The sequence below is a fragment of the Podarcis muralis genome, chromosome 16 (assembly GCF_964188315.1).
Source record: "Podarcis muralis chromosome 16, rPodMur119.hap1.1, whole genome shotgun sequence".
Lineage (NCBI taxonomy): Eukaryota > Metazoa > Chordata > Lepidosauria > Squamata > Lacertidae > Podarcis > Podarcis muralis.
The window spans coordinates 6,585,257-6,603,815 of NC_135670.1; the positions used below are offsets into that span (position 1 = coordinate 6,585,257).

The 18,559-nt window shown below is 44.4% G+C and overlaps 2 protein-coding genes across 2 annotated transcripts; one reads left to right on the top strand and one right to left on the bottom strand.

Moving 5' to 3' along the window:
• The first annotated feature begins 2,817 nt into the window (after nt 1–2,817).
• LOC114586814 (uncharacterized) lies at nt 2,818–4,648 on the top strand. The gene is made up of 2 exons (XM_028710636.2): nt 2,818–2,926; nt 4,151–4,648. The coding sequence occupies exon 2, from the start codon at nt 4,172–4,174 to the stop codon at nt 4,646–4,648; it is 477 nt and encodes a 158-aa protein (XP_028566469.2). The 5' UTR covers nt 2,818–2,926; nt 4,151–4,171.
• Nucleotides 4,649–10,125: 5,477 nt separating this feature from the next.
• On the bottom strand, nt 10,126–13,176 carry LOC114586951 (uncharacterized). Its single transcript, XM_028710823.2, has 2 exons — nt 13,041–13,176; nt 10,126–11,153 (listed from the first exon to the last, which is right to left on the bottom strand). Exon 2 carries the CDS (start codon nt 11,143–11,145, stop codon nt 10,651–10,653), a length of 495 nt encoding a protein of 164 aa, XP_028566656.2. The 5' UTR covers nt 11,146–11,153; nt 13,041–13,176; the 3' UTR covers nt 10,126–10,650.
• Nucleotides 13,177–18,559: the final 5,383 nt, after the last annotated feature.

Consider the following 18,559-nt stretch of genomic DNA (forward strand, 5'->3'; position numbering starts at 1 on the left):
GTGAGACCTCAAGATAGCACTGTAATTTGAGATTAAGGGCCTTTTTAGACTAGACGGATCAGACCCAAGTTTGTTGAATGTCTTGCAGCTCTGTCCATCAACCAATGTCCACCTGTTGGGTAATCTGGGACTGGAGGTCCCTTAAGGCACATTTCAGTCTCACCCTCTCAACCACCCTCTGTCTCAAAGGTGGTTGAGCATCTGTCTTGCATTCATGAGGTCCCAATTCCTGGCACCTCCAAGTAGGGCTGGGAAAGGTTTCCTGTCTGAAGACTTGGAGGGGTACTGCCGGTCAGTGTAAACAACACTGAACTGGATGGACCAACAGTCTGACTCAGCACAATGCAGCTTCCTATATTCCTATTTCAATCATCCTTTACTTAATTCAAAGCTACACTTTTCAGGGTGGTTTCACAATCAATCCCTCTTCAGATCTGTAGGAGAGACAGAATGGAGTGGTTTTTCCTCAGGGTGTGAGGCTGAGAAAGATGGAAGCTGGGAAGACATGGATCTCTGTGAATTAAAGATTAAGACAGAAGGTTGATAAAATATAAAAATGTTGTTTTGTGTAGGTGTGTTTCTTTTTTTCTCCTCCTCCCTGTTTTTCTTTTTCTTATTTTGCTCTTTAGATATTACCTTTGTTTGGTTTTTATTGTATTATAAGTTGAAAACATTTAACAAAATTGATTTTTTAAAAAATTCCTCTCCTCACGGAACGTAGGTAATTCAAGCTCTGGAAGTGGAATAGGGGATCTCCTAGCAACTCTCAGCACCCCTGGGAAACTACAGCTCCCATAATTCTTTGGGGGGGAGCAATGACTATGTGGTATCATAGTGCTGTGAGTGCGGTTGGGAAGAAAAGCTCCTCTCTATCCACTCTGTCATCACTCCACAAAATTATTTCATTCACTGTTACTTGTTCTAAACCAGGCAAAAGCAAACCCGGCCCTCCAGATGTTTTGAAACTACAACTCCCATCATCCTTGACCACTGGTCCTGTTAGCTAGGGATGATGGGAGTTGTAGTCCCAAAACATCTGGAGGGTGCCTAGTTTGCCTATGCCTGTTCTAAACAAGAGTGGCAAGCAAGTAACTATGGAAAGTTGTTCCAGTCCCCTGATCATTTTGCTTATCCCCTTTTCCCCATCTCAACAATATTTTTGAGATATTCAAAAAGAATTGTGAATGTATCTCTTCATTTACGAGAGCGCGGGTGGCACTGTGGGTTAAACCACAGAGCCTAGGACTTGCCGATCAGAAGGTCGGTGGTTCGAATCCCTGCTACAGGGTGAGCTCCCGTTGCTCGGCCCCTGCTCCTGCCAACCTAGCGGTTTGAAAGCACGTCAAAGTGCAAGTAGATAAATACGTACCGCTCTGGCGGGAAGGTAAATGACATTTCCGTGCACTGCTCTGGTTCGCCAGAAGGGGCTTAGTCATGCTGGCCACATGACCTGGAAGCTGTACGCCGGCTCCCTCGGCCAATAAAGCAAGATGAGCACCGCAACCGCAGAGTCGGTCACAACTGGACCCAATGGTCAGGGGTCCCTTTACCTTTACCTTTATCTCAAAAGGGACATCTGTGAGAACAGGCCGCTGGACTAGATGGGCCATGTTGTTATGGGAAGCTGGGCTGAAGTGTTCATTAAACTCCACAAATTTGCTACATGGACACTTCTGAGAGATTAGACCTTTATTGTGTAATATGTAATATCCGACCTGTCGCTAGAAAAGATGGTGGAGTGTTGGGACTCCATAACATGAGCTTCGGCTTGCAGCCATGTCCTTATTAAATCTCAACCTGGCATTTAGTTCTCGGCATGAACAGCCTATGAGAGAAGTTTGCTTTGATGGGCACTTTGATCTTGGAAAATGGCTCCGAAAAAATGCCAAGCTTCTGAGGAAGCAAATATCCTGTGTTTGTTTGTTTGATTTGTTGTTCTAGGAAACCTCAAAGAAAGGTAGGGGATGCTTAGCCATGCAAGATGCAGCGGCAGGTTGAATCATTCTCAGTTTCAGTCTCTGTCAGTTATAAATATGGGAATTCATAAAACTGTGGGGTAGGAACCTGCCTCAAATGTTTAGCTTGAAAGCAGGGTTCAGCAAAAGCTCAGGGCCTTGGAAACTGCCTTATATCAAACCATACTATTGTATTGTCTATACAGTATTGTCTATACCATGGGTAGGCAAACGAAGGTCCGTGGGCCGGATCAGGCCCAATTGCCTTCTGGATCCAGGCCGTGGACAGTCTGGGAATCGCCGTGTGGATCGCCAGCACGCACATTCTTTCCCTCTCCCTCACACGGCTGCGGCGGCTGCAGCGGCAGCGCCGCCTCCTCCCTCCCTCCTCCCGGCTTCTCCCTGTCCTGCCTAGAGGAGGAAGGGGGCTGGGCTTTGTTAGTGCCAGCAGCAAGCGGCCACCATTTTAAGCAGCGCGAGTATGAGAGCTGGCTAAGTGGGCCTTTGGTTTATGGCCTAATCCAGCCTGGCTCTTCCTGGGTTATGATGATGAGTGGCTTGTGTTCAGTGACGCCTCCACATGGCCTCTTTGCAAAGTTTCCCTGCTTTATTTGATCTGAAATGAAGCTGGCAGAACATTATCCCAGTGGTGGGCGAAGGAAGATCAACATGTTGGAATGTGCAGTGCAGTTACTGTGAGAATCTAACAACAGCTTCATTAAAGACAAATTGCTCCAACTCTTCACGGCTATTATTAAAGTAATCTGGTGTGTGATGCTGATGAGGCAATTTGTCGGCAGCTAATTAGGACTTTGGGCAACAGGGGAAGAGGGGGGAAAAAACCACCGCTGTGTCCTGAAACCACAGACCAGTGAGGCTGAGAGTATATAAACCCATGGATTGGAGAGCTTTTCCATCAGTTCCACCAGAGCTTCCGACGTCTCTCAGCTTTCTATTGCTTGGAAAGGCAGGTAAGAGAGCTGACTCCAGAAGGGATTTGCAATACCATTTGTCACTTTTCTAAGACATATCTTTCTCCATCTATCTCTTCCTCTCTGTTTTGCTTAAAAAAAATATGCATGGCATGGTGATTCTTTGAGCTAGTTCAATCCATAGAATGGGTGTTTCTTGCAAAATGGAAGTTGAATTCAGACATGAAGATATATGTTGTCAGCTGCAGCCTTACTCTTTGGTTGAGGCTGTGGCCCTCCATATATTATTGGGCTGCAACTCCCGTCAGCCTCACTCACCAGACACGATGGTCACGGGTGATGGAGCTGTTCTACAGAAACATCTAGAATAGATGGATGCAGTTCCTTATCGCTGGTATACAGTAAATAAAAGGTAAAGGTACCCCTGCCCGTACGGGCCAGTCTTGCCAGACTCTAGGGTTGTGCACCCATCTCACTCAAGAGGCCGGGGGCCAGCGCTGTCCGGAGACACTTCCGGGTCACGTGGCCAGCGTGACATTGCTGCTCTGGTGAGCCAGAGCCGCACACGGAAACGCCGTTTACCTTCCCGCTTGTAAGCGGTCCCTATTTATCTACTTGCACCCGGGGGTGCTTTCGAAATGCTAGGTTGGCTGGCGCTGGGACCAAGCAACGGGAGCGCACCCCGCCGCGGGGATTCGAACCGCCGACCTTTTGATCGGCAAGCCCTAGGCGCTGAGGCTTTTACCCACAGCGCGACCCGCGTCCCGCCCATACAGTAAATAGGCAGACACTATTGGTCAGGCTGCCTCTCCCCACATCCATCCCTGCCACTCCTCAAATCCTTGCATTCCTTGCACTGTCGGGACAGGCATCTGTTTGGCCAGCATGAAAGCAAGAAACTGCACCAAATGGGAATTTGGTTTTATCAATCAGAGCTTATCTTAAATTGTTCCCACAGATTGTATGGACATCGTTTCCATGACCGTGGACATTGCTTCCATGAGACCTTCAATGGCTACTAGGCATGACACCTTTGCTGTGCCATCCATGGCCAAGAGCAGTAATGCTTAAGAAGAACGGAGGGAGGTGGGTGCTCTTGTGCTTGTGTTCTACTTACAAGGCTCCCATTGCCACATAAGGAAGACCACAGTGAGAAGATAATGCTGGACTAGATGGGCCATTGGGTAACCTAACTTAGGCTTTAATGCATTGCAGCACTCCTTACCTATAATGAACTTTCTGCTCCCTCCTGTGTCCTTTCAGACTCACCTCCAACACTCAGCCATGGCAAACTGTGGACCATCCTGTGCTGTCCCATCTTGCGCTTCCACCCCAGTCGTCGGTTTTGGATCAGCAGGTCTTGGAGGCCTTGGAGGCCTTGGTGGCCTTGGCCTTGGCGACACCTACGGCTATGGCTCCGGCGCCCTGGTTGGATCCGGCATCCCTTCTGCTAGTCTTGGTATTCTTTCTGGTGTCGCCCCTTCATGCATCAACCAGATCCCACCATCAGAGGTCGTGATCCAACCACCAGCCTGCATCGTGACCATCCCAGGACCCATCCTCTCTGCCAGCTGTGAGCCCGTGGCTGTGGGAGGAAACGCTCCATGCTCCCCTGGTGGTTTGGGCAGTGGGTTCCTAGGAGCCGGTTCTCTTGGAGCCGGTGCTCTTGGAGCTGGTGGTCTTAGAGGATCTCGGTTTGGACTTGGGAGTCGCTATGGATTCGTTGGAGACAGAGGAAGCATCTGTTACACCCCCTGCTAAGTTCACACGGACTATCAACTTACGAGAAGAAGACAGACCCAGATAAACAGCAGAATAGCTACATCTGAGTTTAGCTATGATGAGCACCCCAATCCCAGTCAGTCCCAATGGGAGTGAGGTTCAGCACCCCTGGGAATCAGGCCCGGCTAGATCTTTCATGCATCTCTTTCCTATCTCAACTTGCTCCCACTATTTATATTCCTCTCCGATGTTTGTTTATTTATTTGCCTAGAGCTCTTCAAGGCATATGTTCCTATAGCAGAGTAAAGAGCACATGAATTATTCTCTCTGTCAAGGAAATTAGCACCTCAGTTGCACCGGAACTTCCAGGTAACTGAGGACCTTCTGTAAAGGAGAGGAGGAATAATATTATTTAAATACATCACCTCTCTCAGAAACAAATAAGCTGTTCAATTGCATGAGCTTTTTGCATTTTGCCCTGTTCAAATCTGCTTGTTGTTCACTGAAATGCTGTCTTTTACATTCCTAATAAAATTTACACTGCATCATAGCACTGGTTTTTGGGTTTTCTTCTAAGATCATAGGACTGGATTCAATCAACCCAGCATTCCAGCAGAAATCAGCACTGGGACTCCCACTAGTGCTACAGGCCTTTCTCCCTCTCCTGTGCCCACTCATAACTGCACGTCCTTCATATCTTCTGGAGGGTCAGGAGAACCCCCATAATACCATGTGGAGGTTGGTGGAGAGTGTGGAATCATTGCAGCGAGCAAGTAGACATGTTTTGGCTGATAGAATGGTCAGAAGCACATGATACATGAACACCTCCCCTAGAGTTGACTCCAATATTATTCAAGCCCATGAGAATGACGGTGTATGGCAGTTTTATGGTCAGAACTTTAAATGGGTATACTCTGAGTTGAAATTAGTTGGGTTTGACCCACGAATGGTCAGCTGGACTGCTGCTGTAGAATCACCAGCTGCTGCCTGGGCCAGCGGGGGCATAAAAAGCAACATTAGCTGTAAGAAATCAAATAGAGTCAATGGTACAATATATGGGCCCATATTTGAGTCTTTTTGGAGCCTAGGAATTGTCTTTCTAGATTGGCATAACATTGTACTAGTCCTCCCCAGCACTCTTTTTTATAGCATCAGTCACCTAAGCTCTTATTATACCTTTTCAGAAAACATATGCTATTTAGTCGTATAGAATCTCAGCGCGAGTCTGTAGCATTTCACTACTTTGGACATAGTTTGCTAGAGCTATGCACACCTGTAAATCTAACTAATAAGTGGTGCCTTGGTTTAGAACTATAATCTGTTCCGGAGATCCATTTGTAAACCAAAACAGGTAGTAACCCAAAGCGTGCTTTCGCCAATGGGGCCTCGCAAAAAAAATCTGTTCGTCATCCAAAAAAAATGGGCTGTAATCCAAAAAAAGGTGGCAAACCAGGACATGCACTTCCGGGTTTGACAAGTTTGTAATCCAAAATGTATGCAAAGCAAGACATATGCAAACCAAGGTAAAGCGTAAAGGTAAAGAGTCCCCTGACCGTTAGGTCCAGTCGCGGATGACTGTGGGGTTGCGGCGCTCATCTCGCTTTATTGGCCGAGGGAGCCAGCGTAAAGCTTCCGGGTCATGTGGCCAGCATGACTAAGTCGCTTCTGGCGAACCAGAGCAGTGCACAGAAATGCCGTTTACCTTCCCGCCAGAGTGGTACCTATTTAACTACTTGCACTTTGACGTGCTTTTGAACTGCTAGGTTGCCAGGAGCAGGGACCGAGCAACGGGAGCTCACCCCGTCGCGGGGATTCGAACCACCGATCTTCTGATCAGCAAGCCTTAGGCTCTGTGGTTTAGCCCACAGTGCCACCCGTGTCCCAAACCAACGTACCACTGTGTATTAAATTATTGTTTAATGTGTAGAAGAGTAGAAGAGTGCAAGGGCTACACACCTCCCCAAAAAGCTCCAAGAGGAGTATTGGGGTGTCTTGGGGTCCTGCTACTCACTGATGGTACCTTGGCATATCCTGTCCCTGCCTCTGTACCGAAAGGCGCAGAAAGTGGGGGGGGGGGGGGGAGCTGAGCCCACCGGTGAGCTAGGCACCAACACAGCTCCATAGAGCAAAGCCTCTGATCTAGCCACGAGCAGTTACCTTTCCAATACATTGAGCCGATTGAAAGGTGAGGAGGAGGATCAGTTTAATTTGACTAATTTAATTCAGCAAAGCGGGAGGGGGAAAAGGAAGTCTACTCCCCTTTTCGGGTCTTCGAGCACGAAACCCATACAAGTGAAGTGCTGATGAAGTTTACTTTGGTAGACAAGTTAACTAATGAACAATAAGGACTAAAAGGTTTTACACAGCTTTCGTTTCAACCTGTGGGTCCCCAGATGTTGTTGGACTACAACTCCCATCATCCCTGAGCTCCGGCCTTGCTAGCTAGGGGGGATGGGAGTTGTAGTACAACAACATCTGGGGACCCACTGGTTGAGAAAGGCTGGTTTATATCAATCTCATTTTTTAAAAAAAGCAAACTTGACTTGAATTCAATTTGAACCTGAACTTATCTTATGGCGCTAATGAACTTGACTGAAAATGGAGGTTAAACCTGAGAGGGATTACAGTGTTATTTAATGGAAGAATACTATAATTTTCTTCTCTGGAAGAAAGACAGGACTGACTCTCTGAATTTTTTTTACCTTTGGGAAAGAGTTTCTGGGCTTTTCAGAGTCAGTGAAGATACCAAACCTAATGGAGTTAGAATTGTGGACTTATTTTATTAAAAGGCACCAGCTGCTTAAAAATCAAGATTGAAAGAAGAGGACTATAATACCCATAGCTAATATTGGACTAAATCGGATTTAAAATAAAAAATCAGTTTTATTTATAAGGAGACAATTCCAGGTCACGTGGCCAGCGTGACAAAGCTGCATCTGGTGAGCCAGCGCAGCACACGGAAACGCTGTTTACCTTCCCGCCAGTAAGCGGTCCCTATTTATCTACTTGCACCCGGGGGTGCTTTCGAACTGCTAGGTTGGCAGGCGCTGGGACCGAGCAGCGGGAGCTCACCCCGCCGCGGGGATTCGAACCGCCTACCTTTCGATCGGCAAGTCCTAGGCGCTGAGGCTTTAACCCACAGCGCCACCTGCATCCCACACAGTTTTATTTATATTGGATACTAAAAATTGCTTTGGTGTGAAGGAATGCTAAGATTTGAATATATATAATTGTTAAATTTTGTATCTGTGAGCAATGTGGGAGGAGGGGAGGGAAGAGGTTAGAAGTACAGTGGTACCTCGGGTTACAGACGCTTCAGATTACAGATGCTTTAGGTTACAGACTCCACTAACCCAGAAATAGTACCTCAGGTTAAGAACTTTGCTTCAGGATGAGAACAGAAATTGTGCGGTGGCAGCGGGAGGCCCCATTAGCTAAAGTGGTACCTCAGGTTAAGAACAGTTTCAGGTTAAGAACGGACCTCCAGAATGAATTAAGTTCTTAACCTGAGGTACCACTGTACTGGTTTTCTCTACTGAATACAGTGGTACCTCGGGTTAAGTACTTAATTCGTTCCGGAGGTCCGTTCTTAATCTGAAACTGTTCTTAACCTGAAGCACCACTGAAGTGTATGTAACCTGAAGCATATGTAACCCGAGGTACCACTGTATAGCAAAATGACTTTGACCAAGTACTGATAAAGTTAAAAATAACACTTTCCTTGGTGGAAAGGACTCTTTGTTTTGAAATTTAACAATGTAGAGGAAGCTGGGAAACAGGGAGAGAATTCCCCCCCCCCCATACCAGATTAGAAATGGCAGAAGAAGGAAAATGTTAATAATGCAGTTTCTCAAATTTGGAAAAAAAAACCCCGATTTACTTTCAGAGGCAGTGGAACAATTTAAAGAGGGGAATGTAAAAACCACTAAGGTGGGAATTGTAGAGGAATGAGGTTCGAGGAAAATGCAAGGATCAGTAAGGGTGGTCCAAGATAAAACTGGCATCCCGTGTGAATAAATTTGGGAGGCTTTGACTGTGATGAAGATGAAACAGGAAGGGGGGGCAAATTGTATGAAAGGCTACTATATGTGGTGGTAATGTAAAGTTATCAAAAAGGCCTGGGAAATGACATAAAAGACTTGAAGACAATGTTGAAAATGATTTTTTGTTTTAAAAAAACCAGAAGCCATGATATTAAAAAAGGGAAATGTTTAATGCATATTTTTCAAGTGTTGTTTATAGACTTCCACATTAGTAAAACTTACAAAAATCACTTGTATTAAGATGAGCAAGGTTTTAACATTGGACTGTTAAGAATACAGTGGTATCTTGGGTTACGAACTTAATTCGTTCCGGAAGTCCATTCTTAACCTGAAACCATTCTTAACCTGAGGTACCACTTTAGCTAATGGCGCCTCCCGCTGCCGCCGTGCCATCAGCGCACAATTTCCGTTCTCATCCTGGGGCAGAGTTCTCAACCCGAGGTACTACTTCTGGGGTGGCAGAGTTTGTAACCCGAAGTGTTTGTAACCTGAAGCGTTTGTAACCCAAGGTACCATTAATAAAACATTAATATTTTAATGTTTCAATATTTTAATGTTGTATTTTAATCTTGTTCTTAAGTTGTATTCATTAAACTTGTTTTTATTATTGCTTGTTAGCCACCCTGAGCCAGGCCTGGGCTGGGGAGGGCGGGGTATAAATAAAATTTATTATTATTATAACCACTGTATAATGTTTAACAGACGTGCATGAATAAGCATATAACAATAGAACCAAGAGGAGAAGTGGAGGGAAGTCAATTGAGTTAAAATTCATGATATGTTTGTAGTGTGTGTTTTTCTTTTTGTGTCATTATAAAATCAATAAATTGTATTTAAAAAACAACAACAGAGTATCTGCACCACCATGGATTCCTCTGCCATATCTTCTATTGCTCTTCTCTCAGAACAGTTGTCAACGTTTCCCTTTTTAAAAGAGAAATTCCCTTATTCTGAATAGGATTCCTCGCAAGAAAAGGGAAAAGTTGACACCTATGTCTCTCAGGCCTTTGGCAGACTTCTGGCATCAAAGACAACAGAGGTATTAGAACAATTGGTTAAATCCTTTGAGACTAAAAAGACAGTGGTCAATTTTTATACATATTTGGTATCAGTAAATAAATTTGATATAGTAATTTAATTTAATTTATTATTATTATTATTATTATTATTATTATTATTATTATTATTATTATTATTATTAATTTATTTATGATATCCCTTTCACCTCCTCCAATGTTCAAGGGTTCTGATGGTCTCTAGATGGCAAGTTCTGGAAATACTTGCTGCACTGTGAACAGGATGGTGGGTGCTTGAACCAGTCCAAGAGGATATGTGTTAGGTTCTTAAGGCTGTGACCCTGAACCGACTTACTTTTGAGTAAGTTGCATTGAACTGTATTGAAAGGAACTTATTTCTTGGTAGACGGATATAGGATTGTGCTGCCACATAAAAGGAAAACCAGAAAGCCAGTGCTATGATGCAGAAAAAGTTTTATTGGGAATTTCAAACAGTAAAAGTATTCAAGTGAATACTAAGCATACTGGAAGACAATAAAGCAAAAAAGAACACATTCCAGTGAACAGCTTCTCCTTTAGAATTATTTTTTTCAGGTTGGAGGTAGAGTAGAGGGTCCTACATTTATAGAACATTCTTTCCACCTTCCTTTACATTAAGTCCCAATTACACATATTTACACTTGCATGCTAATTTCATAGACATAGTGAATGGATCTTGTGCTTTTCTTCCCAATGCAAATTGGTGTGTTTCAAAGAGACGTAGGCAAATAAATATAGTAGCAAGCAGGAGAAAGTGAGATAAAATTAAACTGGAAACAGCTGCATGTTCTAGATGGGCCTGATTACAAGGGATGCAGAACACTCTCCCAGCTCCCATTGGGACTGCCTAGGGAGTTTGGGTGCTCAGCATACCTAAAATCAGACCGAAATAGTCCACCACAGATCTCTTTTTCTTTCCTCCTTCTTGACAGACCGTGAGAGCTTAGCAGGGGGTATAGCAGATGCTGCCTCTACGCCCCACAAACCCATAACGGCCACGGCCCCCCAAACCACCAGAGCTAGACCCCAGAAGACCTGCACCACCATAGAGCCCTCTGCCAAATCCGCTGCCAAATCCGGATCCATAACCTCCAGCAGCACATGGGGTGTTGCCTCCGACAGACACAGGCTCACAACTGGCAGAGAGGATGGGTCCTGGGATGGTCAGGACGACAGAAGGTGGCTGGACCACAACCTCTGCTGGTGGGATCTGGTTGACGCATGAAGGCTGGACTCCAGAAAGAATACCAAGACTGGCAGAAGGGACGCCGGATCCAACCAGGGCACCGGAGCCATAGCCAGAACCATAGCCGAATCCACCGCCCAATCCACCGCCAAGGCCAAGGCCACCGCCAAAACCACAGCCGGCTGGTCCAAAACCAACGACTGGGGTGGAAGCACAAGATGGGACGGCGCAGGAAGGTCCACAGTTAGCCATGGTTGAGTCTGGAAAGACATAGGCAGGCACATATTATAGCAAAGAAACATTGTAATTCACAAGAGCAATGAAAATTATGGGTTGCATCCAACTACCAATCTGGGTCGACATGTCTATTGATTAAATGGGTCTACATGGAAAAACATGGAATACATGGAGAAACATGGAATACAGCCCTATGTATTCTCAGTGGCACAGTATATCAAGAGAGGGATATCCCAGAACATGTACTGAGCATCTTTATTTTCCCCCTGGTTAGATCTGAAGCTGGTGTTGCCAGTCTTTTGAGGCCACTAGGGACATTTTATTCTTGACAATTGTTCCCATGGAGTGAGGAGAGAAGTGGCGTATCAGAAATTGACTACCGTATCTGAAGAACCGGGAAAAGAGGCAGGGACGTAATTTTAGTTCAGCAACACCTGTGGACTCAAGGTTGAAACACTGGTGCAGGGAGTTCTGAGCTAGATGTTCTAACAGCCAATACCATGATGGTTATGCTCTGCCTCACTAGTTACAGGCATCATGCTTCTGAATACCAGCTGCTGGAAACTTCAGAAGGGGAGAGTGCCATTTCATAGGGATCTTATGGATAGGCTTTCAACAGGCATCTGATTGGCCTATGTGGGAACAGGATGCTGAACTAGATGGCCATTTGCGTGATCCAATAGCAGCTCCCAATACTGCCATTTAGATCAGGATTCTGGAAGAAATCTCTCCCCCCTCACATACAGAATTACATCTCTGTTTCCAAAGAGAGAAGAAATATTAAATCAGTTTTAGGTTTGTATCATAGGTAGACTTTCCAGCATATAGGGTAAAACATGCTGAGAATGCGACATTCTAAATCCCCAGCTAACTGTTGAAAGACGTTGGAAATTCAAAAGAGCTAGATATGTGTGTGGAAGTCTAAGAGATATACTTCAAAGGAACTAGGTAGCACAAATACACCATGGAGATTTAGTATAAGTGTGCATTAGCATTTTAAATCTCCCAGTCATGTCCTTCATTGACAGGTATAAGTACAGTGGTACCTCGGGTTAAGAACTTATTTCGTTCCGGAGGTCTGTTCTTAACTTGAAACTGTTCTTAACCTGAAGCACCACTTTAGCTAATGGGGCCACCCACTGCCACCGCGCCACTGCTGCACTATTTCTCTTCTCATCCTGAAGCAAAGTTCTTAACCCGAGGTACTATTTCTGGGTTAGTGGAGTCTGTAACCTGAAGTGTCTGTAACCTGAAGTGTCTGTAACCTGAGGTACCACTGTAAATGGGAGCAAACTGGAGCTTCTTCCGAGATGAATCAGTGTAACTATTCTAAAAGCTCTCCATAAAGAATCACAGAACTGTAGCTTTTTTACACCATCAATTCCTATCTCCCCGGTTTGATGCAGGCAATCCAGACCTCCAGTGCAGGAAATATTGACTACCCAACTCTCTATTCAATCGCTTCCTTCATCAAACCAATCGGTTTCTTTGGGGAAGGATTCTGGCTCTGTTTAAAGCATCTACTTTGTATACAAAAGGCCCTAGTTCAACACCCAGCATCTTCAGGTAGGGGTGACAGGTACACCCAGTGTGGAACCCAATGTAGACTAGTTGTGGGGAATCTTTTACTCTCCAGGGACTGCTGAACTACTACATCCATCATCCCTGGCCATTGGCCATGCTTGCTAAGGATGACAGGAGCTACAGTTCAGCAACCTCTGGAGGACCAAAGGTTTCCCACTCCTAGTGTAGACAATACTGAGCTCGGTAGACCAATCATCTGACTCAATATAAGGCAGCTTCCTATGCTCCCTGCTTTCCTACAAACTGTGCTATGTCCAACCAAGATTGACCTTCCTCTAGCTTTTACCCATTTGATCTATGCAAGGACTTGGACAAGCCAAGCTTACCTGTGTTGTTTTGATGAGTGGGAAGTTGAGAGATGATGAGAGGTGAAGCTGTTGGTGAACTGTGGAAGAAGGAGAGCTTTTATACCATCCTCACGGAGTCCCTAATGGTTAAGAAACGCCCCTTCACGCTTAATGTCTCAATTATCCACGATCAAAATCTGCTGCTTCCATCATAGTCTAAAATTGCTTTAATAAGCCAAACCTTGTCAGGATGCCAACTCTGTAATCAGCTCATTACACAACATGTTCATTTTTTCCTTCCATTTCTTCCCTCCGGGAATTGTTCACTGTATTCCGTTGGCTTGGGAAGGAATCTCGTTGGGGGAAAAAGTGGGCCTTATTTCCTTTTCGTTCTGTTTTTAAATATACAGCATTTTTAAACAAATGAAAATACAAAGAAACAGCAACTATAACAGAGCCTCCAAGTGTCCCAATTTTCCAGAGACAGTCCCGGATTTACAAAAGCTCACTCGGTTTCCGATTTAGTCCCAGAATGCCCCACTTTTCCCTAGGATTTCCCTATTTTCATTTGATAAATGTTGGAGGGTATGCAGTTATGCAACCCCTGAGCCTAAGAGATAAGTAATTATACAACCTTTAGAAGACATCTGAAGGCAACCCTGTATAGGGACATTTTTAAATGTCTAATGTTTTATTATATTTTTACATATGTTGGAAGCCGCTCAGAGTGGCTGGGGCAACCCAGAATCTCTAGCCATTTTGGAAGTAAAATTACAGGAAAAGATGTGCAGGTCCCCTCAAAGCAATTTCTGTGACATCAGACATGAGCGTGGTGGGGATCTTGTATATTTTTCTGGAAGCTGCAGTTAGTCACCTTTTCAAAGCCACAATTTCCAGAGTCCCCATGTTTGTTAAACAGTTGATTGTTAAAGCACCCTGGAAATTGTAATTCTGTGCTGGGAATAGGGGTCCCCTAACAACTTTTTGCTCCCTTAACAAACTGCATTTACCATTCTTTGGGGACTTTAAATATCCATAACTATTTAAAGCAGCCTAATGATGCTTCGGGGATGCGGGTGGCGCTGTGGGTTAAAGCCTCAGTGCCTAGGACTTGCCGATCGAAAGGTCGGCAGTTCGAATTCCCGCGCCAGGGTGCGCTCCCGTCGCTCGGTCCCAGCGCCTGCCAACCTAGCAGTTTGAAAGCACCCTCGGGTGCAAGTAGATAAATAGGGACCGCTTACTAGCGGGAAGGTAAACAGCATTCTGTGTGCTGTGCTGGCTCGCCAGATGCAGCTTGTCACGCTGGCCACGTGACCCGGAAGTGTCTCCGGACAGCGCTGGCCCCCGGCCTCTTGAGTGAGATGGGCGCACAACCCTAGAGTCTGTCAAGACTGGCCCGTACGGGCAGGGGTACCTTTACCTTTACCTTTAATGATGCTTCACCTATATAGATGAGATGGGCCTATATCTTTTTTTTTAAAAAAATGCAGACTGATTCAGCTGAATTGAACTTAAGATGGGGGATATGAGAAACGGAGAGAGATTGAAATTCCAGTGTTCCCAGGATTCATTGGGGGAAACCATGGTGATTGTGTTAATGGATATTGTCAGTGGCGCCCAGGGCCGGATTTAGGTTTGATGAGGCCCTAAGTTGCTGAAGGTAATGGGGCCCTTTATATGTCCAGCTGTCCTTTGTCAACAACAAATTGTCACTGCTTTTTGTGTTGAATATATGCTATACGGTAATTTATGGACCTAATAGGTATCAAAAGCCATTTGCACATAACAAAATATGTATTTTATCAAAGTAACTGTTGAACTAAAATACACTTAAGAAGAAGTATATTAATAGTGAAATACAACAAGAAGAAGAATATTAATAGTGAAATAATTATTAAACTCTAACTTAAAATGATTTTTTATTCATAACAAACTTAATAATGCAAACACATTGGCATTTGTCAATAACAAAAGTTGCTTTAGAAACACAGTTTACAAAGACCCATAATCTAGTCTCTAGAAACTTGCTATAACATGAAATAATAATAGGTGTAAATATATGATGCAAACTACGAATAATTATAAATAGCATTATTAATATGAAATTAAGTGTTATAACCTGTACAATGCAATTGTAGTTAATACAATGCATTTTTTTATAACATCAATATCACCATAGTAGTCCACACTGTTCATTGGGACAGCAGACCTTATTTGTTTTTCTCCCCTTATATTTTGGAAATGTACATCCAGGTTTTCTCCTTTAATTTTTTTTGGGGGGGCCCAAGAGAGTGGGGCCCTAAGCTATAGCTTGTTTAGCTTATACGTAAATCCGGCATTGGTGATGCCTGGTCAGCTGAATAGTGTGAACCTCGCAGGGTAATTCCAGAGTCAGCAATCTTAACAGGAGAAAAACCCAGAAGCAACCTTGTGGCTAGAGGATCATCTCCCTGCTTTGATGCCTTCCGCTGGTGTCAGGTGTTGGCTCTTTGGGTTTCCTGCTAGAGGATTCTTGTTGGCTTTCCAAAATTGTCGACAAGATCAGAAGAAACCAACAAAGCAAGTTAAGTGCCATGACCCCATGCAATCCTGCATTCCAGCATTAATTGAGCCGCTTTGCCCTGCTTGTAATTATTTGCCCATAAAGAAAATTGTAGTGTGTGCTTGTTAAAATGCTCAGTTTATTTAATTCAAATTGTCTGAATGTTTTTTCCCAGGGTTTAATGCAAGACAAGCTTAAAGTTTGCACAGGTTTGACTTAATCATTCCTCCTTGACTTTTCTTAACAAATGTTTCGAATTTGTGAGTTACACAATTCTCAAGATAATACTTCCTACAAGGAGCAAACAAAAATTACAGAGAAAGGGGTCTCTTGTGTATGCAATCCAATGTAAACAAGCAGAGCTCACACAGCTTTGCCACTGGTCTTCGCAGCCTCTAGTCTACGGGCAGAGAAGGACTGGTGTCAAAACTCTGTGGAACATCTCCCCTTCTGCTGAGTGAGAGAGGAGAGGCATTCTGCAATCCTGCTTTGCTGCCAGGCAGGGAGGGGAGATCTCCCTCACATACACATGGCGGTGTGACGCATCTTTCCATTGGCAAGCAATCTCAGCTAGAGCATCCATGACAGATGGCCATCCAACCTCTGCTTCAAAACTTCCAAGGAAGGAGAGTCCACAGCCTCCTACTGTCAGAGAGTTCTTTCTGATGTTTAGTAGAACTCTCCTTTCTTGTAACTTCAATCCATTGGTTCGAGTCCTACCCTCCAGAGCAGGAGAAAACAAGCTTGCTCCATCTTCCATGTGACAGCCCTTGAGATATTTGAAGATGGCTATCATAACTCCCTCAGTCTCTTTTCCAGACTAAACATACCCAGCTCCTTTAACCGTTCCTCATAAGGCTTGGTTTCCAGAACCTCTGTCATCTTGGTGACTCTCCTCTGTGCACGTTCCAGCTTGTCAATATGTATCTTAAATAGTGGCAACCAGAACTGGACATAGTATTCCAAAGCGGAATAGAGTGATAATATTGCTTCCCTTGATCAGGACACTATATTTCTGTTCATGCAGCCTAATCCCAGATTCCAACCCTACTATCCAGTACAGTGGTGCCTCGCAAGACAAAAAGAATCCGTTCCGCGATTCTCTTCGTCTAGCGGTTTTTTCGTCTTGCGAAGCAACCCTATTAGCGGTTAAGTGGATTAGTGCTATTAGCGGTTTAGCGGCTTAGCGGCTATTAAAGGCTTAGCGGCTTAGCTGCTAAAAGGCTATTAGCGGCTTAGCGGCTTTGAAAAAGGGGGGGAAGCGGGGGGGGGGAATCGCAAGACTAGCAAGACGTTTCGTCTTGCGAAGCAAGCCCATAGGGAAAATCGTCTTGCGAAGCAACTCAAAAACGGAAAACCCTTTCGTCTAGCGGGTTTTCCGTCTTGCGAGGCATTCGTCTTGCGGGGCACCACTGTATAAAGATTTAATTCTCTTTCTGCTGGTAGTCGCACATTTAGTGATAGCGTATCACTGGAAATCCCAGGTGGAGCTACCTCTTGAGACATGGTTCAATAATATTTGGGATATAGCTAGTTCAGAATGACTGCTGGGCTTAGAAGAGTTGCAAATGGTGTTATAAAGGGAAATACCTTTGGTGAAACCTGGTCTCCCCTTTTTTTATTTGTAAAGGAAAAAGTAAGTAAAGCTCTTCCATCAGCCTCACCAACCTGTCTGTGGAGAACCTATATGGACTGCCAACGTTTTAAGATCATGTAAAATAGCACCATAAACTTAATGCTATGTTCTTTTCTTTCCAGTGACTGTATTGTATAATAAATATATATATATTTTTTAAAAGAACTAAGTCCCTCTGAATTCAATGGGATTTTCTCTCTGGTATGTTCCTGATCATTCTCAAAGTTTCTGTTGTTGTTGTTGTTGTTGTTGTTGTTGTTGTTGTTGTTGTTTCTTTTCCCCCCTGACAGGGACTCAAGAGCCAGTGCGGTGTATTGGTTAAGAGTGGTGGACTCGTAATCTGGTGAACTGGGTTCGATTCCCTGCTCCTCCACATGCAGCTGCTGGGTGACCTTGGGCCAGTCACACTTCTCTGAGGTCTCTCAGCCCCACTCACTTCACAGATTGTTTGTTGTGGAGGAGGAAGTGAAAGGAGATTGTGAGCCGCTTTGAGACTCCTTTAGGTAGTGATAAAGCAGAATATCAAATCCAAATCCAAACTCTCTTCAAGGCAGCTCACAGCTACAATTTTATTATGTTCCATTTATGTGTTGAAGGTGTTTCGCATGATTCCTTCACTCACACATTTTTTTCTTTTCAACAATCTTGCGAGGTAGATTTGGCAGAGCGGTTGTATTTGGCTCAAGGTGGCAGGTGTATATGACACATATCTGGGTGGGAGATCAAACATGGGAGAAGCTTCCTGGTGTAGAATAGAACGTACCAATGTCCATCTGAGAAATGTTGGAGGATATGCCATGGGGCTATATGGGCCTTTGGTCTGAGCTAGCAGGCCTTTTCTTACATTTGTGAAGAGAATGCTGGGGTTGGAGAACCATAATGATGTAAAAGAGGCCAGCTGGATGAGTTGTAGTTTAGTGTTACCTTGGGTAAACTATTTCTTCCAGGCTACTCTCTCCTGACGAGAGAGAGAGAGAGAGAGAGAGAGAGAGAGAGAGAGAGAGAGAGGGAGACTCTGTCATTAACTTGATGCTGCCTTGACAGCTAAGTTGTAAGTGATAAAGATCAAGTCAACAGAGCATCATTTTGTCCCTTGTCTCTTCTCTCTCTCTTTCACACATGCGCGCACACACAAACACATCAAGACAAGCTGCTGATGCACCGATTTGGGGAAATTAACATTAATCATTTTACATTTTGGGCAGGACAGGTTTCTTACCAGTATAATTAGAGTGCTCATTCCCTTAATCGGGGTTCTGATCTCTCAAAATTAGTTTGACAGAAACAAGCAAATTAAACAGCAGGTATGTCACCATGTTTAAGCTCCAGGGCACCCCCAAACACGTGGATTGTCTGGGTTTGATTTTGTTTTGCTGAGAG